This window comes from Microcebus murinus, chromosome 1 (genome assembly GCF_040939455.1).
Source record: "Microcebus murinus isolate Inina chromosome 1, M.murinus_Inina_mat1.0, whole genome shotgun sequence".
NCBI lineage: Eukaryota > Metazoa > Chordata > Mammalia > Primates > Cheirogaleidae > Microcebus > Microcebus murinus.
Window position 1 is genome coordinate 124314395 of NC_134104.1, and position 25561 is coordinate 124339955.

Genomic DNA, 25561 nt, shown 5'->3' on the forward strand with positions numbered 1-25561 from the left:
GTTTTTCATATAACTACCTAAAAGTAGTACTGCTATAATAATAAGTATGTTCTATAGCATATCAAAGGTTCACAATTATTCATTCCTACTTATGAGTATCAGTTAATAGGGCCTATGAAAGTAGCTGAGAAATAAAAAGTGACTGTATTCTGGTTAAACCATAGAATGGAAATTCAATCTCACAGTATTTTAAAGCAATGAAGTTCACACAATGTTAGCTCCTTATTTTTAATACTACATAAAATTATTTATACACTACATACTTAGTAGAGTACACAAGTCACTTTTAGAATTCTGTTGTCAACAATGTCTATTTCCCATCAATATAAATTTACAAATCACTCTTTCTAAAAACTAAGATTAGGAATAACTGACCAAGAAATTATTAGTAACTTGAGGGTTGTCTTTCTCTCTCGACTTTTAAGTCATGTACATCCTCTAAGTCCACTATTTAGACATGGATGTCATGGCAAGTAAACTTTGTGCCCCAGGAAAATCAGCTCAAGAGTAATAAACTGAGCCAGAAACTAATTTTAACCTGAGAATTTCCCCCTTCTCATTTCTTTGGAGTATAAGTCATATATATCGTTCATTCCAAGTAATTTAAAGGTGGATGATACCACAACTACAATTTTCAGTTCAAAATAGGTATGAAGCTGGGTGCTAGCCAAAATTGTCCATACCTACTCTCCAAGTCTATGCATCTGTCAAAAAAGGAACCAGGTCAGTTTAGAAGAAAAGGATTTCAGCTGATCCTGCTAGAGTAAGATGGTAAAAGGAAACTGCTGTCTGTCAGGCAAAGTGCTGGTCTGCTGAATGCACCAAAAGCTATTGGAGGAAAAAATTGAATAGAACCAGTAGCAAGAGGGGCTAGCCACAGAATATACTTTAGGGTATCCTGATTGCTTTGTGGTCAGGAAATTAAAGTTAGTTGATATTCTGATTGCATATTCTGATATTCATCAACCATTAAAAATCCTGGATTTGGTTATTGAGGTTCCTCTGGACTCTATTTAAAAATCAGCTCAGTCTTTATTATAATACATCTCAGTGAAAAAAGTCCTCTTTTCGTGAAGAAAACCCCTCAAACTAGACTACATGCATAAAGTTTTGCTCTTGCATATTTTGCACTCATCCTAAAATATTTTGTTTTATTTATTGACTAACTGAGACAAAATAATATTTAGAATATTAGGCTTAACACACAAATCTTGCACTTTTAATATTTGGGGCAGTTAACAATGACAATGTAAAGGGAACAGAATATCCAATTACATTTATTATTATTATTATGAAAATAGTTTAGATATACACTCATTTCATATATTTCAATGAAGAATGCTATTCCATATTTTGTGAGGGTATTACTCAGTGTTAGCAAAACCAATGTTATGTGAGGTTTCCTGACCACAAATCCACCAAAACAATACATTGGAAGAACAGAGTGCAGTAAATCAGGAATTTAAACAACCGATCTGAAAATCTAACAATTATACTATAGTAATTTGAATATACTCTTTTACTGGTCCCATTAATATATCTATAGTATTAATATTTTAAACAAATCATTTTTGTTTTCTCTCAAACAACAGAAATTTTAAGAAAAAAGACCTTAAAAAAAAACCAGTATGTTTGCATGTTGTTGCCTTCTTCCTAAATGTTTCTTGGTGATTCAATCTTCAAAGTAGGCTTTTTTGGCTCCTTGCCCAAGCAAAAAAGGAACTAAGGGCTTCCCTGCATCCTACTCATCCTAAAATATTTTATTTATTAGTCATCTCTCATCTACAAATATTAAAAACCAGATAAAAAAGCACATGGCTTCTTTTATGCTAACATGCAGCAAAGCGACCTCGGGAAAATCACTTATCTCAGAATATTGACTTCATTACCATGATTGAAATAAATCAAAGTAACTGTGTGCCCTTGCATTTTCTTCTCTCTTTTTCTCTTCCACCTCCCAAAGCTTATATATAATATGTAAGATGGCCAGAAGCTCAGAGACTTGACCTTAACACAGGTAGATACCTGGCAAAGCCCAAAGTGAAGTCCAAGTTCAAATTTGTCCTTTCTAGATTCACCTAGAGGAGCCTAAGCACAAGATCCTCCAGAACGTGAACTATTTTTAAAGAGATTTAAATATGCTTTCATATGTTTCTCTTAAAAGATAAGATTGATGATTTTTTAAAATAAACTGATATGAAAAACTGTAGAAAACTGTGTTCTGAGGTGACAGTGCAAAATGGAAAGAAATCAGTAGTTGCCTCCAAATTGCTTTCATAACTTTCCACTGCATAAACCACTGAATCCTATTAAATTAACTCAGCCCACTCGATAACCTAATTCTCCTTTCACAGATACCCACTGGAGAGAATTCCTGGTCACAATATAGAAATAATAGCTTTAATAAAAATACATTGAATGAGCTCAAAGTGGCACTCATTAAATCTGGTGCTTTGTTTAAAATGACTCAAAACTGAAAGTAAAGATAGATTAAAATGATTAAATAAATCAGACTGAAAAATCCATAAATGTTAGTAGGTGCAATATATAAACACTAACTTTGCTGAAGACTATCAGCAATTAAATGGCATAAATTATGGTCATAACCTGAATTATTGGAAGCATACTTCTATTATAACATTGTAAAACTCACGTATTTTAGTAAGAAATATTACTCATTTTTAATTATTTTTGACACTGTCAGCATACAAAGATCAATTTATTAATCCTCTAAGAAGAAATAATGTTCTTTTTAAATAAATAGTGAAAACATACAGAACAGGAGGTTTTTTAATTCAGTCTTTATAATATGAAAACTGATGTCTCCATTTCTCAATGTGTCAGAAATAAACTTGAAAATGGATGAAGTCCTTTTTTCCTAATTACAACTGAGTCTCTCAGCAAATGTGGCCATAATTGATAGCTGACCCCAAAATGCTTTAATTGAATGACAGAGAATGCCTGTCACTTCTCAGTGACTGAAGCTTGGTTCATCATTAGTTTTCTAGTTATGCTATTGATAGAAAGGCTATGCTCAAACAATCATATAAAATCTCTGAGGATTCTAAAAAGCATAATTAATAGTCTTCTACTTCAAAGAGGGTACCAGGATAGAGATATCCAACAAAGAGGCAGCCAAATGATATTAAAGCCATACAGCAGACAATTAGGCAGGCACTTTAAAATGATCCTTTCAAGAGTATTTACAAACATGGGAAAATACTTATATTTTAATGCTAAAAAAAAGGGACATGTGAAACTATATATACACTGAACCCCTATTCCATTTTAGGGCCTTTCCATTTTAGGGCCTTTGAATGGAACTGCTCTCCCATCCCTTTGCCTAATTCACTGGTCCTCAAAGTGTAATCTTCTGGCAAGCAGCAATAGCTTTTAGAAATGCAAATTCTCAGGCCTCCTCCCAGACCTGCTGAATGCAGAAGGGGATGGGGAGGGTCACCTAGCAAAGTGTGAAAACCACCAGCTACTTCAGGTCTCAGCAGAAACACTTTTCTGGGAAGCCTTGCCTCAAGCAACCCCATCCTGCAATCATAGATGAGTCTATGGTGTCTCATAGTAACCAAGACAAGACTTTCCCTTCTCCCTTCCCTTCCCTTCCCTTTTCCCTTCCCCTTTCTGGGAAGCCTTGCCTCACTCAACCCCATCCTGCAATCATAGATGAGTCTATGGTATCTCATAGTAACCAAGACAAGACTTTCCTTTCTCCCTTCTTCCCCTCCCCTCCCTTCTCCTCCCCTCTTCTTCCCCTCCCCTCCCCTTCTCCTTCCCCTTTCCCTTCCCTTTCCCTTCCCCCTCCCTTCCCTCCCCTCCTCTCCCCACCTTCCCTCCCCTTTTCTTTTCTTTTCTTTTCTTTTCTCAACAAAAATTTATTTACTGCAATTTTGGAGGCTGGAAGTCCAAGATCAAAGTTCTGGCAGGCTTGGGTTTTTCTAAGGCTTCTCCCCTTTGTTTGCAGATGTCTGCCTTCTAGCTGTGTCTTTACATGGCCTTTTCTCTTTGCTCACACATCACTGTTGTCTCTTCTTCTTTTTATGAGGTGTCTCTTCCTCTTTTTACAACGATACCAATCCTACTAGATGAAGAACCTACCCTAGGACCTCATTTAATCTTTATTTTATTTTATTTTTTTATTTTAGCATATTGTGGGGGTACAAATGTTTAGGTTATGTGTATTGCTTTTCTACCCCTCCCCACCCTGGAGTCAGAGCTTCAAGCGTGTCCATCCCCCAGATGGTGCACATCACACTCATTATGTATGTATATCCCCATCCCCTCCCCGCCATCTACCTGACGCCCGATAAATGTTATTCCTATATGTCCACTTACGTGTTGATCAGTTAATACCAATTTGTCAGTGAGTACATGTGGTGCTTATTTTTCCATTCTTGGGATACTTCACTTAGTAGAATGGGTTCCAGCTCTATCCAGGAAAATACAAGAGGTGCTTATATTGTTATTTCTTATAGCTGAATAGTACTCTATGGTATACATATACCACATTTTATTAATCCACTCATGTATTGATGGGCACTTGGGTTGTTTCCACATCTTTGCAATTGTGAATTGTACTGCTATAAACATTTGAGTGCAGGTGTCTTTTTTATAGAGTGTCTTTTGTTCTTTTGGGTAGATGCCCAGTAATGGGATTGCTGGATCGAATGGTAGATCTACTTGTATCGCTTTATTAGAATTCTAGAGGAAAACGTTGGAAATACTCTTCTAGACATTGGCCTAGGCAAAGAATTTATGAAGAAGACCCCAAAGGCAATCACAACAGCAACAAAAATAAACAAATGGGGCCTGATCAAATTAAAACACTTCAGCACAGCCAAAGAAACTGTCACGAAAGCAAACAGACAACCTACAGAATGGGAGAAAATTTTGGCAAGCTACACATCCAATAAAGGGCTGATAACTAGAATCTATTTAGAACTCAGGAAAATCAGCAAGGAAAAATCAAACAACCCTATCAAAAAGTGGGCAAAGGACATGAACAGAAACTTTACAAAAGAAGACAGAATAATGGCCAACAAACATATGAAAAAATGCTCAACGATCTCTAATCATCAGGGAAATGCAAATCAAAACCACAATGAGGTATCACTTATCTCTACTGAGAATGGCCTTTATTAAAAAGTCCCAAAACAATAAATGCTGGCATGGATATGGAGAGATAGGAACACTCCCACTTTGCTGGTGGGACTGCAAACAAGTTCAACCTCTGTGGAAAGCAATATGGAGATACCTTAAAGTGATACAACACTTTTCTTTCACAGTAGTTATCAGAGCTGTAATTATTTATTTTTATGATTATATATTTTTATCTCCCACCTGACCAGATATTCTCAAGTCTAGCTACACATTCAAATCACTTGGAAGCTCTCAAAAATCCAGATGCCTGAGCCACACCCCAGGCCAAACAGAATTCATTGGAGTATATGACTCAAGCATCTGTATTTTTTAAATATTGTGATTTCACAGTTCGGCCAAGGTTAAGAACCACTACACTAGACTCAAGCTCCTTGAAGAGCAGGTAACCAGTAAATAGTGACCAGTATTTGTTAAATGAATATGCAGTTTCTGTTTTGTTTTTTTCAATCTTGCACACGGTACAAAATTCCAAATGCACAAAAGGGGTTCAGCGAAATAGTAGGCCTCCTTATCCCCCCATCTCTGAGGCAACCACTATAATGCCATATGTTTCCTTATTAGTAAAAGACTGAATATTTGTCAACACACACAGAAAAAAGGAGAAGTTGGGTGGCAGAATTATAGATTATTTTTCTGCTTCTTTATGCAATACCTGCACTTTTGGTAAGATGTATACACATTACCGTCAATACTGGAGAAGGAGGTACCCTCAAGATAACTACATGTATGGACCCACAGCTATTCAGGAGATAGAGACGCTGGGTCTGAGGGCTCCCAGAGAAATGATCACTTGAATGACCTCTGTTATGAAGAAGAGACTTTTTACCTGTTTTAAATACATATTTGTCCAATTATTCTACCTACTTTGTTTTAATTATATTTTCACTTCTGATTAGATATTAAGCTTCTCCAGAACTTCCACCCAAAATATGGTGGAGCATTAACAAAAGGAGATATTATTTACTCATGGTTTATAGACCTATGCTGTCTGGATTTAGTTAGCATAAGCTCCTCACCAAGACTGAACATTTCTGAGTATATCACTATGAAAAGCTGAGGCCTGGATCAATATAGTGACTCAACTATAGTTCTGTTTTTCAAAGACCTTGACCCCCTTTGATTCTACGCCAGTTGGTGATTCTATCTCAGTACAACACTTTGGAACTGGGCTGTAAAGTCTGAAATGCCCTTAGGAGAGACTGGTGTATGGAGAGCTATTTAGCTTTATAACATCAGACTCAGATTGCTTAGGTTTTTTGGTTTTTTTGTAATTGCCCTTTTATGATTTCCCACCTCCCTTACTCATAAGGTCTAAGAGCACTCCCCTCTGTTGTCAGTGTAGCTCATTCTAGTAGCAATTCTTGGCCTCTTCCCCTCCATTTTGTTTCCATGACTGAGAAAGACACTTGCTAGGACTTTTAAAAATCCACTCCAATACAGACCCAAGAGTTCTCCAAGAAGGCAAGTGTCTGGCCTTTGATGCATGGACTTGAGGACATTTCTTTAAGGACTTGGAAGACTTTCTTATTTAACTCCTGATCTTCATCTCATGCTATAGACATAAGAGACTGGGAAAAAATGCTGTCTGGAGAAATAAAGCATTTCCATGTTTACCATGTTGACCACATTTAGGCAAAGGCCAAGGTGTAGCATCACAGTTAAGGGGCGGATGGGGGGGGTAATGTTTGGACATTTACATGGACAGGATTAAGGGGAAAATATTTAAGCTCTTAGATAATACACAGAAACTATATTAACTATAAATTTAGCCAGAAAGGGAGTTAGGCAGTGGCCACTCCAACATCTCTAAGTGCAAGCTGCCACACAGATATTTAAGCATTGTCTTGTGCTATTTGCTATTTGTTTTGCATATGTTAATTCTGTCTCTTTTCTAGATTGGAAGCTCCAGAGGGCCAGGCCTTATCTTCTATTATTTCAGTTTCCTCACCAGTGCTGAGTCCAAAGCAAATATTTAACCTTTAAATTGTATTAAATATTTGACAGTTGGCAGACTAAAACAGACTAAAGCCGAAAATCAACTCCCTATAGTAAGGTCACTGTATCTTAAATGTGATGAAATCTTTTCTAAAAAATTATTATAACCAATATTGTATGCTGATAAGATGAAGGCTGAAATTCATTGCAGCTGTGATCATGATTAATTACAAGTTAATCATATATTTTTGGATAAGCCCACTTCCTTAACATCTTTTTTCTATTAAATTACATGCACTATGCTAAGGACCAAAGTAATTTCTTGGCTCATCAAAAAGAAGAAGAAGGAGGAGGAGGAAGAGGTGAAGGAGAAGGAGAACAAGAAGATACTGTGACAACTTAAAATTATGTAAAATAAAATGAACAAACACTACTGGAACAACCTTTTTAAGAATATCAACATAATTACATCCATTAGACCAGAGTGTCTACAATTATGAAAGATAATATTCCCAAATATTGTTTAATAAATTTCATGACACATAATGTAATAAAGGAAAAAACTCTATCTCATTCACTATTTATTTTACCAATTTTATTCTACTGTGATAATTAAAAAAGGAATGCTAAATATTTATATCAAAAAGAAAACTCTTTCCAAACATACATAAATCAAGTGTGATAACTGTAGTTTTTATTTTAATCCCATAGTTAATTCAGAAAGTAAATAAAAATGTAATGTGGTATTTACATTGTAATTAAAATTCACAATCTACAAAATGTCAATGGTACAGTGATGCCCCCAAGTGGCATAATGATGAATTGCAATACTCTGATGCAAAAGTTAGAAGCACTACGTACATACAGCTCTTCGGTTTTGTCAAGTACTTTGATTAAATATAGAAGTGTATATTATATGAACCTGTATTGCATAGGAACTAGTAATAAGTGTACTACAGACCAGCTCGGACTCATAATCTACCAAAGTCACTGTTTTAACACTGACACCAAGGGATAGTCTGATATACAAAAATATGATGCCCCTTCCTTATGAGCTTAAAGTTAGGGGTGTGTCTGCAAAACAACCAACTGAATCATATCTACTCTATTTTTTTTTTTTTGAGACAAAGTCTCACTCTGTTGCCCGGGCTAGAGTGCTGTGGCATCAGCCTAGCTCACAGCAACCTCAAACTCCTGGGCTCAAGCAATCCTTCTGCTTCAGCCTCCCGAGTAGCTGGGACTACAGGCATGCGCCACCATGCCCAGCTAATTTTTTATATATTTTTAGTTGGCCAATTAATTTCTTTCTATTTTTAGTAGAGATGGGGTCTTGCTCTTGCCCAGGCTGGTCTGGAATTCCTGAGCTCAAATGATCTGCCCACCTCAGCCTCCCAGAGTGCTAGGATTACAGGCATGAGCCACCACGGGCGCGCCCAGCCCAGATCTATTCTATCAAGGGGATAGCTTTCACACAATTATAGAATTCTCCTTAGAAAGTATTCATCTTCTACCCACCTCTAACATTAACCAATTCCCTATGTTTGTAGTCTAGCATGGAAAGCAGAATTTAAAACCTTACCTAACCAAATTGCTTGGTGAATGGGTGGTGCTAATGATGTGCTTTACTCACAAACTAAAGGTTCAACTGCCAACATTCTGGGGAAGGGAGAATCTAAAAAAAATTAGTTTATTTTTCTGCCTCTATACACACTTTAAATGTAACAATCGCTGATAGTTGATACCTTGCACAGCTTAAAGGTTCACATTCTGAGGACCAATTTCTTTTAGACAACCACAGTGATGCCAAAGAATGTCTAGATTAGACCTTCTGGTACCAAATGATTTGCCCATTACCCTCATCATTGGCTTCATCCCACAAAACTAGGATTTGTCTGCCATCTTTAGCTGTAGTCCTGTGTTTTAAAATTAGTTCAGGTACAAGAAAGGTCACTAACAAATCACTTACCAATCAGCTCCAGCCTCTCTCTTCACTCTTATTCTTTCTCTCTCTCCCACCTCCATACTCTCCCCCTCTTTCTCTCTCCACTCACCCATTATTTCAAGTCTAACACTTTCAAGTTTGACCATTATACATCTTATTTTTTTTTTTTTTTTTTTTTTTTTTTTTTGAGACAGAGTCTCGCTTTGTTGTCCAGGCTAGAGTGAGTGCCGTGGCGTCAGCCTAGCTCACAGCAACCTCAAACTCCTGGGCTTGAGTGATCCTTCTGCCTCAGCCTCCCGAGTAGCTGGGACTACAGGCATGCGCCACCATGCCCGGCTAATTTTTTATATATATATCAGTTGGCCAATTAATTTCTTTCTATTTATAGTAGAGACGGGGTCTCGCTCTTGCTCAGGCTGGTTTTGAACTCCTGACCTTGAGCAATCCGCCCGCCTCGGCCTCCCAAGAGCTAGGATTACAGGCGTGAGCCACAGCGCCCGGCCAATATACATCTTATTTTATATCCTTTTAATTGACTTTTTAGCCCTTCTGCAAATTCTTTTAAATTTCTTCATATTCCTCATTAGTCAAAGATACTAAGATTGGATATGGTTCTACAATGTAGTTTTTACAAGTCCTGGGGCAGACAGGTTTTATTCTCAATGTTTCCAAAAAGGTTCTCTAGTAATTGTCAGAAATTTATTATCCTACTCTAAATGGCTAGAAGAGCACCTCTAGGACTTTAGGAAAAAAGTCCTTTTCAATAGGAGTCATAAGGACACCAGAAAAATGCCAGCTATTTCACCATTCTTCACATAGTAAGTAAATTAAAACTATGAATTCTATTAATAGATAAGTACAATTTTAAAAAATTCTGAACATAAAGACTATTTAAAAGGTTGATTTTTTTTAAATAAAGTAGTAACATTAGTAACATTTACCTTTATAATTCTTAAGATGTATAAGGAAGTAGAAAAGGGTTTATCCCACTGATTTTAAATCCATATTTAAATATTCAATGGCCAAAAGCTGGAAGAACTTAGAGTAGGATAAAAATCTCTGAATAAAACAATAGATTGTTGGGTGAAAATTTTGTCTTCTGGGATTAAAGGCCAACTTCTTGAGTTATTTCTTCCTCCTGCTCTCTATTCCTCCTGTTTCTGATGTACAAGTTTTTTTTTTAACTTCAGTTCCAACTAACTTTTCACTGTAGCAAGTTCAAAAACCTTTAATGCAAAAATGAAGGTTTATCTTTATCTGTAAAAGTGGTACTGTCCAATGGTATTGAGTTTTTCTCTACTATGAAAGTTTACATGGTCCTATCAAAATCAAAGGTAAGCAGGTGAGAATAAGGTCTTCGACATAAGATAGTTTTAAATAGGAGACTCCATTTGGCTTAAATATCTAATATGAGGGCTTTCTAACTACAGACTTTGAAAGTCTTCTCCATAGAAAAGTAAAAAAAAAAAAAAAAAAAAAAACCACTAAAATCATACTTCTTTTGCTATATTCTATTCATCTCAAATGTGAATTACTGATTATTTGCATTCTATTAATATAACATTTCTAAAAATGCAGTCATTATGATCAATTCTTATTTTCTCATTCAAGAAGTTCCAATCAAGTTTAGTGGAATGTTGTAACTGAGACTGTGGTATGCATAAAAATCCCATGTTCACATAATCTATCCCACATCCCTTCTTTAGGTTATTTGGATACTTCATTCACTGGCTGAAATGCCTTTAAAAGCCTCATCTGAAGGGATCAGTAAAGGAACTTTCCTATCTATACTAAATTCTTGCTTTAATGCAAAGAACAAATCTATGTTCTTAATCAGCTAAAAGCTGAATATATAGGGCAACCAAGATTTGTATGAAGTATTTTTACTTACAATTCCTCTCCTCGTTTGGCTTTCTTGTCTGAAACCAGATAGACAGTTCCAAAACTTCCACTGCCAAGTTTCTGTTGAAGCACATATCTTCTTGCTACCAAGGTCTCTGGATAAGTGGAAATGGCTGTTGATCCATTCATACACTTAGCAGCTTCTTGGAATTTCAGCATTGCTCCAAACAAGAAAGAACTGGTTTATTCATTTATAGAAATTTAGCATTAATTTCTAAGAGATGGTCAAATTCATCCAAGTAGTACTCGTCAATGCCTTAAAGATGGAAAGTCCAAAGGGTAGGTCTAAAGGATGCTAAACTATTCCTAACAAGAAGTGTAAGGTTTTGACAATGATATCTGCATCTTGATCAGCAGATTGAATGATACCGTATTGGTTAGCAACTTAAGAGAAAAATGTTAAAAGGCGGAGATACTGCACATTCCAGTAGAAGGCAATCTTCCACAGGAAAAGCCTCCCTTTGCATGTTGAAAGTTAACAGAATTCAATTGCAGCCAACTTTCCACAAAATTCTGGTATGTATATCTGTTTTACAATAAATAATCTGTTCATTTGTTTAAGATTTATAGTGCCTATCTACTTTAAAAAAATGTCCAAATACAAGAACATTATCACTTTCTTAAATGTATACATTTGCATCAAACTTTTTGTAAGGCTTTCTTCCTACTTTATGATTATTTTGGTTGAAAAACAGTAAGTTAGGGTTAAACCATGAATTAGCATGATGCTGTTTCCTTTAGATGTTTTTTTCCTATAGACTTTAAAGCCAGTTTTCATTTATTAGAATAAATGTGAGGTTGGATTCAGAGTGAATTTTTTCCCATGCTAATTCTGATCTAAAGTTTTTAATATACACACTATGTATGTATACAGTAATCTTCCTTAATTAAAAACAGGAAGTATCATAAATTTGATTCAAATATAAAACTATATTTTAATATTAATGGAATATAAATGTGTTATAGGTAAATATGTATTCTCAAGGAGCTATGAGATGTATAGCAAAGTATGAAAGGCACCATGGCTCATGTCTGTAACACTTTGGGAGGCCAAGGTGGGAGGACTGCTTGAGGTCAGGAGTTTACGACCAGCCTGGGCAATGCAGCAAGACCCCCATTTCTACTAAAAATTAAAAAAATAAAAACCTTCACACTCACCTTTAGTCTCAGGTACTCAGGAGGATCACTTGAGCCCAGGAGTTCAAGATTACCGTGAGCTATGATCGGGCCACTGCACTCTAGCCTGTGTTATATGAGTAGGTACATGGTAAAATCATCATTTTGATTTCATTAAAATGTTAAATGTTTTTGTTAATTACAAAAAGTGTTTTTGTTTTAAATCTATGTGAAAACGTGATTTTAAATTGAAGACTGTCTACGCCTTGGAGTAGGTTTTCATATTCAACAATTCCAAAGCTGTCAGATAAAAACCTATTGTTTATAATGATGGCCAATGGGCTTTACACAGTGGTGTCAGTTAACCACAAAAACCACCAGGGCAATTAACCACAAAAATCCTCAAAATAGAACATAAGTAAATGCCCATTTATAACATATTTCTTCTTGAAATATATTTATCAGTTAAGTTACACCTGATGCCAGTGACATTAGTAACTATGTTTTCCCCCACCCCAAGGAAATGCTAGTGAAACATACTGCTGTAAAAACAACTAGAGGTACATGAATCACTGCTATGAAGAAGGTAGAGAAGAAAAATAAATAAAATATAATAAAAAAAGAGAACTATAAAAAAATATAAATAAAAGAAAAAAAACAACTAGAGAACAGATTTCTAAAAGTACCTTCTGTTTTCTTCCTTCACTGGTATAAAAGTGATGCTTTCTAGGAAAACTAAGTTGTTCAAAAAAATATATGGACTGTCAGCCTTTTCAACTGAAAAGAGTTCTTCAGACCACTCAGTAATTCTTCTTATTTTAAAGACGAGATTAAGGTCCCCATTTAGTGAAGAACGGAATTAGAGATGGACAGAATAGTCATAAGTCCACTTCCAGCGGCTCCTATTTGTAAATGAGAGCTTGAACTCAGCAGTGCCTAAGCAGTCTGGCTCAGGCTGTAGAGGACTTTGGCATTAGGTTCCCTACTACCCAATCTCACAGACTCAGCTCTGCCACCTCCATCCCAGTCCACTTTTAGGCCATCCATTCCATAAGTCTCCTCTGTGCAACCATAGAGCTATGCCAGAATGTGTCCCGCTGTCTAGATTCTAGAACTAGAATCACCTCCCAGCCATCAAGGGTTGTTTATGAACTTGAGCACCTGGAAAACACTTAATGCATCTTTGCATCTTCAGTGCCTGCCAGAACTCTTGTCATATAGTAGGTATTCAATAATCTTTGTTAGGGCGAATAAATGACCGGCCGACCGACTGCCACCCCATGGGGAAACAAAGTTGGTTTAAAAAGCTAGATGGGAACTTGGAGAAAGTTCCCATCTAGCTCTGTGCAAACTATCCCTTCAAGGTGAAACATCTGGCTGGGGGCAAAAAAGGGGAGGGAGTATTTATCACAGGTTGAAGCTGAGTAGTTCTCTCCCCAAGTAATAAACGAGAGAAAGCCAATGTGACAAGTTCTACTAAAGTAGGAACTTAACCTTAAAGATAAAGTTTAACCGTAAGGTGAAACGAACAATCCTTACTACTTCCAACTTTTTAAACATTTACATTTTCGTAAAGTGGGTTAATGTTTATTGAGGGACACCAGCAACACTTAAATTCTTAAACACTTAAATTCTCCGGAGACTGGAGTAGATCCGGGAGGTAAGGAGTCCAGGAAAAGGAGAAGGTCGCAGGAATGGAGCCAGCCCTAAAAATGAAGAACCCAGCCTGGGAAGCTTGAAACCTTTACCTTCCCCTGTGCAGGGGAGCCCGGAATAGCGCGGTTCGCATTACCTTTCCCTGTCACGGGCTGAGGAGCGGCGGCGCCGGGGCATACCCGAATCCCACCCGTAATTGGGCAAGTCTCAACCTGGGGGCAGCGGACCCCGCCAACTCCAGACCACCGTGGGCCACGGCTGTTTGGCACCGTCGCCAAGGAGACCGCGCGGGGCAAGCTGGGAAGTCGGGTGGGGCGGTCACCAAGGCGGAAGTGTCTTCTGACCCAAGCAGGCAAGAGAAAGAGAGGCGGCCCGGCGGGCCGGGCTTCCCTAACCAGACAGCCTTAGTTACGTCCCAGCCTTCGTTAGCAACTTGGCGCCTCCACGACTGAGATCACCTTCCCGCGGGGGAGTTTAGCGCCACTGGCTTCACGGAACCGCGCTTCCTAGTGACGTCATATCCAGCAACTTCCGGTTCCCGTTCCCGGAGTTGGACTCTCATGTGCTGGAGCTGCCAGTCCTTTCTGGGCTCCAGCGGGCTTCTGGTGGAGGAGTTTGACCTCTGCGAGGACAGAGCAGGTGGGCTCTGCTGCTGGTCGGGGAGGCGGGTTGTGAGGGTCCAGGTGGCACGGTGTATGAAAGCCTGGGTTTGAGAACTTAGACCTTTTGCTCGCCTTTCACCTAACCAGCTCGCGTTTGTTTATCTACTCTGTGTGTCAGGTCCTGTTATTTGCAGAGTCAAAGGTCTCTGCCCGTTGAAGCTTTACAAGACAGACTTTTAAAAAAAGTACAGGATAAGGTGCGGAGACAGGGCTGGGACTAGGATGAGGTGAGTTAAGCGCAAATTTTAAGTGATGCCAAAAAAGTAATCCAGATAAATTTTTATCTCTAAAAATCAAAATTAATGCCAAAAAATCCTGATTGACAAAACGTCAGGATTTTAAATAAAGACAGGATTACTAATAGTGCCATGCTGAGCAATACTGAAGCCAGAGGCCAAAGGAAAAACCATTAATACTGATCCTGTGAGTTAAGTGAGTCAGATGGGGAAGGGTAACTGCGCCAAATATGCAAAGATAAGATTATGAAAAGAGCCTCTGGCTAGGGGTGAAACTGGATAGTTGGGTTCCTAAAAGTGTGGAGCAGTTTTTCTTAACCAAAAACTATGGTCCCACAAGCCCAAGGCCTGAAAAAAGTTCCCAGGCTGCCAATAAAAAAACTGGATCCCTATCATAGGTCCTCCATACTTTAGTTTACGGAAGACTAAATGCTTTCTGCTTTATTATGAGATCAATAAGGATATCATTTTTACAGCTTAGGACTTTTTACTTTGACCCCACAAAACAAATGCTCTGTATTGTAAGATGTTGACTATTACTACCTCAGTAAAAAGGCCAACACTATACTGGTGTATCAGTAATGGACTTTTAACTAATTTTTCTTTAGAATCAGCATCAGCCTCCATCCCTATACAAAGATCAAGACCCTTGAAACCACTGAGCTTATGCCTTACAACACATGGGGAAAGCAAAATGACAATGAAAAAGCACTCAACTAGCGTTGACTGAGGATCTAGATAAGAATTCAGAGATGGTGGCATCCAGCACGTTCTATCTAATGAACACTTCATAACATTTGCTCTTGATTTAATGGTGGTGGAAGCAATGACCTGGTGCCTCATAACCAGCATCAGTTGAAAATGCATTCTATTGTTTTAAACAGGCAATTATTCAGACTGTCATCATGGGTATCCGAGGACTAATGAGTTTTGTGGAAGATCATAGTAATGAATTCTTCACAGATTTGAAGTTGCGGGACACAAAAATTATCATTGACGGCTATGCTCTTTTCCACAGACTTTGTTTCAATTCAAACCTGGAGCTCCGGTATGGAGGGGACTATGATTCTTTTACAGATGTTGTACAAAATTTCTTTGAATCACTGTTTGCATGTAATATACATCCATATGTTGTATTAGATGGAGGATGTGACATTTCTGATAAAAAGCTTACCACTTTAAAGGATCGTGCTAGAGAGAAGATCCAGACAGCCCATTCCCTTTCACTTGGTGGGGGTGGGTGTGTGTGTCCCTTACTCATCCGGGAAGTGTTCATACAGGTTTTGATCAAGCTGCAGGTATGTTTTGTCCAGTGCTTTTCAGAAGCAGATCGGGACATTATGACACTTGCTAATCATTGGAATTGCCCTGTTTTATCATCGGACAGTGACTTTTGTATTTTTGACTTGAAAACTGGGTTTTGCCCATTAAATAGCTTTCAGTGGAGAAATATGAACACTATTAAGGGCACACAATACTATATCCCTGCTAAATGCTTTTCCCTTGACGCGTTCTGCCGTCACTTCAACAATATGAATAAAGCTCTTCTACCTCTCTTCGCGGTGCTATGTGGAAATGACCATATTAATCTGCCTATCCTGGAGACATTCTTAAGTAAAGCACGTCTTCCTCTTGGAGCTACCAGTTCTAAGGGGAGGAGACACCACCGAGTTCTGAGACTTCTGAATTGGTTGTCTCATTTTGACAACCCTACTGAAGCACTAGATAATGTTCTGAAATATCTCCCAAAAAAGGATCGAGAAAATGTTAAGGAACTTCTCTGCTGTTCCATGGAAGAATACCAGCAGTCCCAGGTGAAGCTACAGGACTTTTTCCAGTATGGTTCTTATGTCTGCCCAGACACCTTGAATCTGGGTTTACCAGAATGGGTACTAGTGGCTTTAACTAAAGGCCAGCTATCTCCTTTCATCAGTGATGCTTTGGTCCTAAGACGGACCTTTCTTCATACACAGGTGGAAAACATGCAGCGACCAAATGCCCACAGAATATCTCAGCCCATCCGACAAATCATCTATGGGCTTCTTTTGAATGCTTCACCACATCTGGGAAATGTGTCCTGGAATGCAGTGCCTCCTCAGCCTCTAGCTTTCAGTGAAGTGGAAAGGATTAATAAAAATATCAAAACATCGATTATTGGTGCAGTAGAACTGCCCAAGGATCATTCTGACTTAAGCAAATTGACTGAGGTAAGTATTTGTAATACTGATGAAATTTTTGTAAAGCACTTTACAGATTACAAAGTGCTTTCATATTTATTCTCTCTCTTAATATAACAAACCTATGTGGCTGGGTGCTGTCTTGACCTCATTTCATAGCTGAGAAAACTAGAACTCAAGTGAAGTAGGCAATATCTTAGCCAGAGTATCAGTGCTAGGACTCAAACAAAGGAAAAAAATCTGAACTACCAAAAAAAAAAAGTGTACACATAGGCACATATCCAGCCATTGCATCTCAGACTACGTCATTTATTTCCCATTGCTGTAACATGTTATATTGTGGAAATATACTACAATTGATCTTTACATTTTCCAGCTAATGGGCATTTGGGTAGTTTCCATTTTGGGCTGTTATGAATGGTATTATGAACATTCTAGTACACATCATTTAGTGAACACCTGGACACATTTCTATTGCATATATAACGAGTAGAATTAATTGTTGAGTCATAGGATATGCATATGTTTAGCTTAGAAGACATATTGCCAAATGCTTTTGCAAAGTGGTTGTACCAATTAATATTCTCACCAGTAGCATATGAGAGTAACTTTTTACTTTACACCCTTGCCAATATTTGAGTATTTTCTATCCTTTTTAAAATTTTAGCTATTCTGGTAGTGTAGTAGTATCATTTTAGCCATTTTGGTGGATAATTTGCTTTTCTCTGATGACATATTTGTGCACCTTTTCATGTGTTCATTGGCCATACAATATTCTGTTATGTGAAGTTTCTGACAAAGTCTTTGGTCCTTTGTCAAATAACATATTGTGAATAGCCTCTCCCATTGTCTTTTCACTCTTGATTATGTTTTGATGAACACAAGTTTTTAATGCAGTCTAAATTTTTATTATTTATGGTAACCACTTTGGTGGCCTACTCCAGTCTTTTATCTTTCACATTTAGATCTACAGTCTATCTAGAATTGATGTTTTTGTATATATGGTGTGAAATACGGATCAGGACACTTTTTCCTCCATATGGAAATCCAACTGAATCAGTTAGTGCAGCAGGCTGATTATATTCTTTGCTTTAAGTAGAGGTGACTCAAGTGTTCTCATCATTTACTTGGATTTAAAGTAGGGTAAAATTTTAGTTCTCTCTCTCTGCTGTGATATCATTTGGCTTTCCCTTGGCATTAATTAATGAATTCTATATTCAGTTCAATGCTGTTGTCTCTTAGCCCATGAAAATTCTAAATGGTACCAGGTACAAATGTGATTCCAAACACAAATGCAGGTACAAGTAGAGAAACACTGTAATAGTACCTGTCCATTTTAACATGATGTGGTAATAATACCTTCTCTCTTTTGTGCCAGCTGTTGGTAAAAGAAACTAACTATATAATCTCTCATTTAATTTCCCCCAGTAACCACATGGGATAGGGTTTCATTTTGGTTATGTTAGTTGCAATGGGCAGAGCACCACTCAAGTTAACCAATGGGAGGGTCATCATGAGGAGACACAGAAGTGGATCATTCTTAGACAGTGAGGCAGTGCTGAGACCATCATCTCTGGGCGCCTTTGCCTCTCTGGGGTAACTTCTGCAGGCTTGTACTTTTGCTTCCCCTGGGGGAGAAGGGAAGGAGTTGTTACATGCCCTAACTGGCTTAAGAGCTGTTGAGCACAGTAGTTCCCCTTTGGAAGGGGCTGAAGACTGGTGGGTTTGATGAAACATCTTGTGCAACTCATAATAATGCCCATTTTACAGATGATCAGACTAAGTATAGAAAACCTCAGAAACTTGCCAAAGGCTGTAGAGTTAGTACAGAGCAGAACATGTGTGAAGTCAAAGCCCAGACTAAGTTTTGCTTATGAAAGTTGTAACTTGGTTCTAGAATTCAGTAATTTAAGCATATATATCCAAAAAGAATTATTGTATTGTCTTAGCTTAGTGCGTTTTTTAAACCAGTTTAACAGATTAGTTTTTATCTGACTTTAAACTTAATTTGTTAATGCTACTTCCAGTAGGGGTGATTGATTTACACTGTCGAGCACTTTGCATATTTCTGATTTTAAAAATTTTGTTACAGTATTATTAAAACCAGCATTTAGAAATGATTGTAATAAAGTTTTCATACACTGATGATAAAACTATTTTGTCATGATGTGTTTTACTTCAGGCTAGCATCTTTATTCTCAGCTGTCAACCACACTTACTGATTACTAACTAGGTGTTAGGTGCCGAGAAATGTACCAGACTGTCTCATCCTTCCAGAAAGAAGAAAATCTTTTTCTGGCTCCATGCAGATACTAGGAATTTAACTATTTTTTTCATCAAGTTTGATTATAAAGTCCCCCTTAAGATGTACTTTTTGTTGTTGTTGTTAAATTATTTTTATTAAACCATGTAATTATATACAAATGTAAACATATTATAATTAGAGATTAAGATGTACTTTTAATAGTCCTAATTTCCTTATCAGTAAGAGTGTGTGACCTATAAGGTCCTTTATGGTTATTAAAAGTTTTGAGATTCATTAAGGTAAAATTACTTCAACAGGAAGTTCAGACCTGATTACTTCTGAGCTTATTTGAAGTGCACTTTAAAGCAGGAAGTACAGTGAGTGTGGTATGTTATTGCAAGCACAATGCAAGTAGTACTTAAAATATTCCTTTCTTGGCCAAGTGTGGTGGCTTACACCTGTACTCCAAGCACTTTGGGAAGCTGAGCCAGGAGAATCACTTGAGGTCAGGAGTTTGAGACCAGCCTGAGCAAGAGTGAGACCCCCATCTCTACAAAAAATTAGCCAGGTGTGGTGGCACACACCAGTAGTCCAGCTACTCAGGAGTCTGAGGCAGAAGGATCACTTGAGCCCAGGAGTTCTAGGTCAGTGAGCTATGATGACATCACTACACTTCATCCCAGGCTATAGAGCGAGACCCTATCTAAGAAAAAAAAAATTCCTATCTCCCTTGAAGGTACCTTGTAGTGAACGCAGGGACAATAAAACATTCAGCAGGGAGGGGACATGAGACAGGATCTGATATGCCACAAAAAGAGTGTATAAACTAACTCTGTCATCTTCTGGAGATAATCAGTAATAGCATAATGGAGGAGATAATACCTAAGTGCGCATAGGCAAGTAAGGGTAGGGTCTCCGATAGAGCTTTGTTTCTCAAAGTACAATACTCAGGCTGCTAGTGAAAATGTATGTTCCTGGACTCTCTTCAGATAGCCAAATCAAAATTTAGGGGGTGGGGCTTGAGAACTGAATTTTTAACAAGCCTCCAAATGTGTGTGCACTGAAGACACTCACCAGCCTATACAGAGAGGATAGAATGACAGACGTAAAGGATGTGTGACAGGAGTAGGCCATTTACCCATTCAACCAACCACATTTATTAAGCATCTTATTGATGTTCTAAATGCCTTGAGTATGACTGATTTTTTTCCCCACAGGAAGATAAGTTTAACAGCTGGCACAGAGTTTTCATTTGCAAGTATCTTCATGCTATTAAAAAAAAAAAAAAAGACATTCCCCAAAAGTAACTTGCAGGATGCTTCTTGGTGTATATTTTCAGCTCTCCTTGGGTAGGCGACAGATACTTCTGTTAGAAACCCTGAAAGTGAAACCGACCATCCTGGAGCCAATTCCTACTTCATTGAAATTGCCCGTTGCTGTCAGTTGCTACTGGTTGCAGCACACAGAGGCCAAGGCAAAGCTGCATCATCTACAGGCCTTGCTGCTGGGGATGCTGATGGGGCCCTTGCATGCCATTATCAATAGCCCTGGTAGGTATCTGGAAATTCCAGGAGTATGTTTTTGCATGTCACTTACAAACTGTATACTGGAGAGTTTACATAAAGAAAAAAATATTTTTGGATTATTTACTCCCATCAGTTATATCAGAACTTAGAATTAGAGGCATTAAAGTATCATTCATTCATTGGTAAATATTTCTGAACACTAAACAATTAATTCCATGTGCCAGGCTCAGTGCTGGAGGGCTTGACTCCAAGTATACAGCACTCAGATGAGCTAGGTACTGCCTACTCCCGCCTGCACTGTAGCACTTAATATTTTAACTTGTATATCATGTTCCCCACCCCATTATTAACACAGCAGCACCACCACCACTTATTTAAAATTGCCCAGAAACTTCTGAATACCTTTAACTACTATAAACATTCATGACTGTGCTGTTTTTTTTTTAACTAATCTTTTTATTCCTTTTTCTCTGCTGTAAGTTCCAATTAGTACTTAAGTACTAGCAGTAGAATTAGTAACTTCTCTTTCTACTAGAGAAATACACAGAGGCAATTTCATCTGCATTTAAATACCAGGTGAAATAAATGCTGAATCATTAGAATGCTGATTTCTCTAATGGAATATTCTCTTTAAAGATTTTGAATGATATAACATTATCTAAACATGTATAATAATTATCACACTGTAGAAGAGTACTATCTCATATGGTAGCTTCTAGCCATATGTGGCTATTTAAAGTTAAATTCAAAATTTAGCTTCACAGCTAAATGTGAAGCCACAGTTAAAGTGTTCAGTAGTCACATGTGGCTACTGTATTGGACAGCACAGATATAGAGCATTCGTATCACTGCAGAAAGTTCTGTTGGAAAGTGCTACTCTATAGTTTACTTTTTTAAAAGAATAAGTTAAATCAAAGAATGAAACAGCATGGACTCCTAAAACACCCAAGTGTGTGTGACAGTAGCCGCCAGAGGAACTGTTGTAATATGTATGACGGGCAACTTGAATCAGTTAAGGCCCACTGCTGCTTTAAGAACACAGGTTTAGGCTATTTCCTCTCCTTGAGTAATAAATACAAGCTAAGAAAATTCTCAGAGCACAAGCCTATAAAGTTTTTTTTATCTGAGTCCAGCAGAAGGGGCATGTCAAGGGTCTGTTTCTTTTCTTTTAGGAAATGTGGACCCCGCACCCAGGCAGGCTCAGTGCCTTGCTGCTCGCTAATTGATAAAAGGTGGGCCTCTTTTTTATTACTTTCAAATTGGTCCAGATGTTATTTTGTGCACCCCAGCTCAAACAAATCTGCAGAAACATACAGCTAAACCACCCGACATTATATATTTCCTAGGGTTGTTGCTTCTTGCCCCTTATCCTCTACTATGTAAAGAAGCTGATTATTGCCAAATTCTCTGAGTCATACTTTCGTTTCCTCCTATAAACAGGTTAAAATGTGCTTTGAACACGTGGGTTGTTTTTTTAAATCAAGTGCATTACAGCATGGGAGTTTCCATGAAAGGAAGTTTAGTGAAAGAGAACAATAAAGAGAATGATATTGAATAGTCATTTGTATTTTTCATAGACACAGATTTAAGGTTTAGAGAATTAAGATGCAGACATGTTTAAGGTCAGGTAGTGGACCAGTGGAAGAGATCTTATTTCAGGGAAAAAAATAAATTATTTAGAGTTGAATAAAGTTAGGTTATCATTAAAAAGGTATTTCAGAATAAATATTTCAATCTATACAGCAAGGCATTTACAAAGCCAGAAAAGAAACATTTCAGTTTTTTAAATTTTTTTTTCTTTGTGGAATTTGTGGTTTTATATGTAGAGAAAATTACAAGCTGTTACATTGTTTTTGGAAATATTGCCCGTGGGTTGTTTATCTAGGTAAGGAAGATCTGCAGGAAGATGGTGCTAAGGTGTTGTATGAAGAGTTCCAAAGAGTGAAGGAGCAGACGCGGCTGGGCACGAGACTGGATTTAGACACGGCTCACATCTTCTGTCAGTGGCAGTGCTGTCTCCAGATGGGGGTGTATCTCAATCAGCTTCTGTCCACTCCTCTCCCAGAGCCAGACCTAACTCGGTAAGCACCACGGGAAACTTTAGTTCAGATAGATGCACACAATAGCAAATACAGTACTTTTACTTATATTTTAAAGCAAAGAAGTTACTTTAAAAATAAACTAATTTTAGTATAATTGATCTTGGATCAGTGGTATAGCTGAAGAGCTGGAAACAGGAAAAATATTAAATTATTTCCATATTCCCAAAGAATGTTTCCATGACTGGATCCAGTTTTTAAAAATCAGTTCCTTAAGTGAAACACTAATATGAGGAGGAAAAAAAGAGGCAGTTGTTGATAAGATACAACTCATTCCCTCATTTCCTTAGGTCTTCGATTGAATATCACTTTACAGAGGCTTTTTCTAATGACCTTACTGAGATATTACTGTCTTCCCCTAGTCACTATAGTCCTGTTACTGTTGTATGTTCTTATTGCATTTCTTCCCACCTGACATATTGTTCATCCATTCATTTAAATATTTATTAAATGCCTGTGCTAGGGTGTAGTGACAACAGAAATACCTCTACTCTTATGGAGCTTTCATTCGAAGTGAGATGACTATTATTATGTGCCTAAGTGGACTTTTTCTAGTGTTTGTTTTGCCAGGCAAGCACAAAGAAGGGATAGGGAGTAAGGGAGCTAATTATAATGCTTGACTATGGAGTTTTAACTGGGTAAGATAGAAAGAAATGATAGCACTAGGGTGTGGGCCAGTGAAAAAAGTGGTAGGATCAATGGATTGGACATCCTGGTAACTGTCCATCCAGGAGGTACTAGAAGAAAGGGAAGAAGATTAAAAGGGAGGAATATGGTTAGAAAATATGGTTAGAAAAGGGAGGAATATGGTTAGAAAATGTATATGTGCTTTGTCTCTCCTCTCAAATGTAAGCTCTATGGGAACAGGAACTTGTCTATTTTATTTACCATTGTAGCCCCAGTGCTTTCTTTTCTTTTTTTTTTTTTTTTAAAGACAGAGTCTCACTTTGTTGCCCAGGCTAGAGTGAGTGCCGTGGCATCAGCCTAGCTCATAGCAACCTCAATCTCCTGGGCTCAAGCAATCCTTCTGCCTCAGCCTCCAGAGTAGGTGGGACTACAGGGATGCGCCACCATGCCTGGCTAATTTTATATATATATATATATATATATTTTAGTTGGTCAATTCATTTCTTTCTGTTTTTAGTAGAGACAGGGTCTCGCTCAGGCTGGTTTCGAACTCCTGACCTCAAGCAATCCGCCCGCCTCGGCCTCCCAGAGTGCTAGGATTATAGGCATGAGCCACCACGCCCGGCCCTCAGTGCTTTCAATACTTTCAATGATCTATGGAGACATTTATTTACCATTGTAGCCCTAGTGCTTTCAATACTTTTAATGATCTATGGAGGCGTTCAATACTTTCAATGATCTATGGAGGATCCTACATAGATCCATCTATGGAGGATCTATGGAGTCCACCCAATTATGGGTGGACTTTTGATTCAAGGTGAAAAGCTTCCTAGCAGTAAATAGTGTTGTAAATACATCTCTGGGCCTTATATTTGAGCTAACCCAAATAAGAGTAGTTAGCCTTTGATCTATGGATTCTTTATTCCTTTCCTTTAATAATTTAGGTTATTCTTTACTGGTCATTCTTTACTTGATCTTCTCTAGTTACCATGAATCCCTTTAAAACAAAACAGGAAAAACATGACCAGATAGTTCTCTTAATAATGATTTTAGGACTGTTCTTTCATCTCAGCGTAACCAAGTCTTTTTAAACAAAGATTTTACACTAAATGATGGTTCTACATGGATTGCTAAGGTACCCATCGATCAGCTCTAGACACAAGTCATATATATTAAACTTGTGCATTCAAGTTAATCCCATCTTTCATTTGTGAAGTAGGTTTTTTGTTGAAGTGAATAACTTTGTAAATGATTCCATATTTTCTCATATTTTAACAAATTGCCAGTTTGGTTTATCAAGGTCATTTTAAATTCCTTTTCTCTGAAGTGATAAAGAGGCCTGCTCAACTTGGGGCTAGCTGCAAAACCCCTCAGCATCCATCATTTAATTTGTTGATAAGTTTTTAAATATCATCAGCAAGGAAGTAATCTTTGTAATAACAACTCAGTTCTGCCCTTCAAGGAACAGCTTATTCTTAAGTAATTTTAATAATTTTATAGAAACAATTAGGAACTTTCATTGTTTAAATGCATTTGTTGAAGCTTTGTTAATGACAGTTGTCCTACTGCACTGAACCAGTACTTTTAACAATACACTTTTTCCCCCATTGAACAGACTGTACTGCGGAAGCCTGGTACATGGACTATGCCAACAATTGCTAGCATCAACCTCTGTAGAAAATCTCCTGAGCGTATGTCCCAAGGCTAAGCAACTTTACCAACATCTTTTCAATGCCACAAGGTCATATGCCCCTGCTGAGTTATTCCTACCAAAAGTTAAATCAAATTCAAAAAAAAAAAGGCAGAAGAAACAGGGTACCAACTGGTCAAAGAACAGAATGGGAACTACCTCACACACGGGGTGTTGGTATGAGGGAAGCAACCGGTTTGGGCTGTTAATGGTTGAAAACTTGGAGGAACATACTGAGGCCTGTCAGCTTGAATAAACTCAGTCTCTATCAAACTAGTTGTATAATTCTGACTTAAAATTTTTCTATTACCTCCCTTAAAACAATTAACTTTTTTCTTTAGGACTAACCCTGTTGGGGATAAACATCACAATAGATAATCTTTGAATTTCAAGGTATTTTGTATTCTGCTTTTAATAAATACAACCTGATTTAATAAATTGGTGTATTTCTTAAACATGTTTGAAAGCATGTTCGTACTTCTCATGTTCCATTTCAGTACATTAGTAGTATTCTATAACTTTTAAATTGCAGCAACTTCACCATCTATGTTTTCCAAAAAAAGTATTAGTCCTACT

General features: G+C 37.6%; 3 protein-coding genes across 6 annotated transcripts in view; 1 reads left to right on the plus strand and 2 right to left on the minus strand.

Moving 5' to 3' along the window:
* Positions 1 to 15006, minus strand: part of NEK11 (NIMA related kinase 11) — a 250945-nt gene extending 235939 nt beyond the window's left edge. Inside the window, exons 1-3 of one of the 2 annotated variants that reach the window (XM_076005375.1) lie at positions 13860 to 15006; positions 12110 to 12194; positions 10941 to 11112 (exon numbers count right to left, since the gene is read on the minus strand). In XM_076005375.1, coding sequence (XP_075861490.1) covers positions 10941 to 11110 — 170 coding nt within the window. In that variant the 5' untranslated portion in view covers positions 11111 to 11112; positions 12110 to 12194; positions 13860 to 15006. Of the gene's footprint in view, positions 1 to 10940; positions 11130 to 12109; positions 12195 to 13859 lie in introns of both variants that reach the window. The other variant, XM_076005377.1, reaches the window with a different exon arrangement.
* ASTE1 (asteroid structure-specific endonuclease 1) lies at positions 13242 to 25423 on the plus strand. The gene is made up of 6 exons (XM_076005385.1): positions 13242 to 13287; positions 15506 to 16828; positions 20383 to 20593; positions 21742 to 21801; positions 22455 to 22650; positions 24911 to 25423. Exons 1-4 carry the CDS (start codon positions 13243 to 13245, stop codon positions 21789 to 21791), a joined length of 1629 nt encoding a protein of 542 aa, XP_075861500.1. The 5' UTR covers position 13242; the 3' UTR covers positions 21792 to 21801; positions 22455 to 22650; positions 24911 to 25423.
* ATP2C1 (ATPase secretory pathway Ca2+ transporting 1) overlaps positions 22116 to 25561 on the minus strand; it is a 144813-nt gene continuing 141367 nt past the window's right edge. For all 3 annotated transcript variants that reach the window (XM_012766894.2, XM_076005372.1, XM_012766897.3), the window contains one exon: positions 22116 to 22642. In XM_012766894.2, coding sequence (XP_012622348.1) covers positions 22547 to 22642 — 96 coding nt within the window. In that variant the 3' untranslated portion in view covers positions 22116 to 22546. The remainder of the gene's footprint in view (positions 22643 to 25561) is intronic.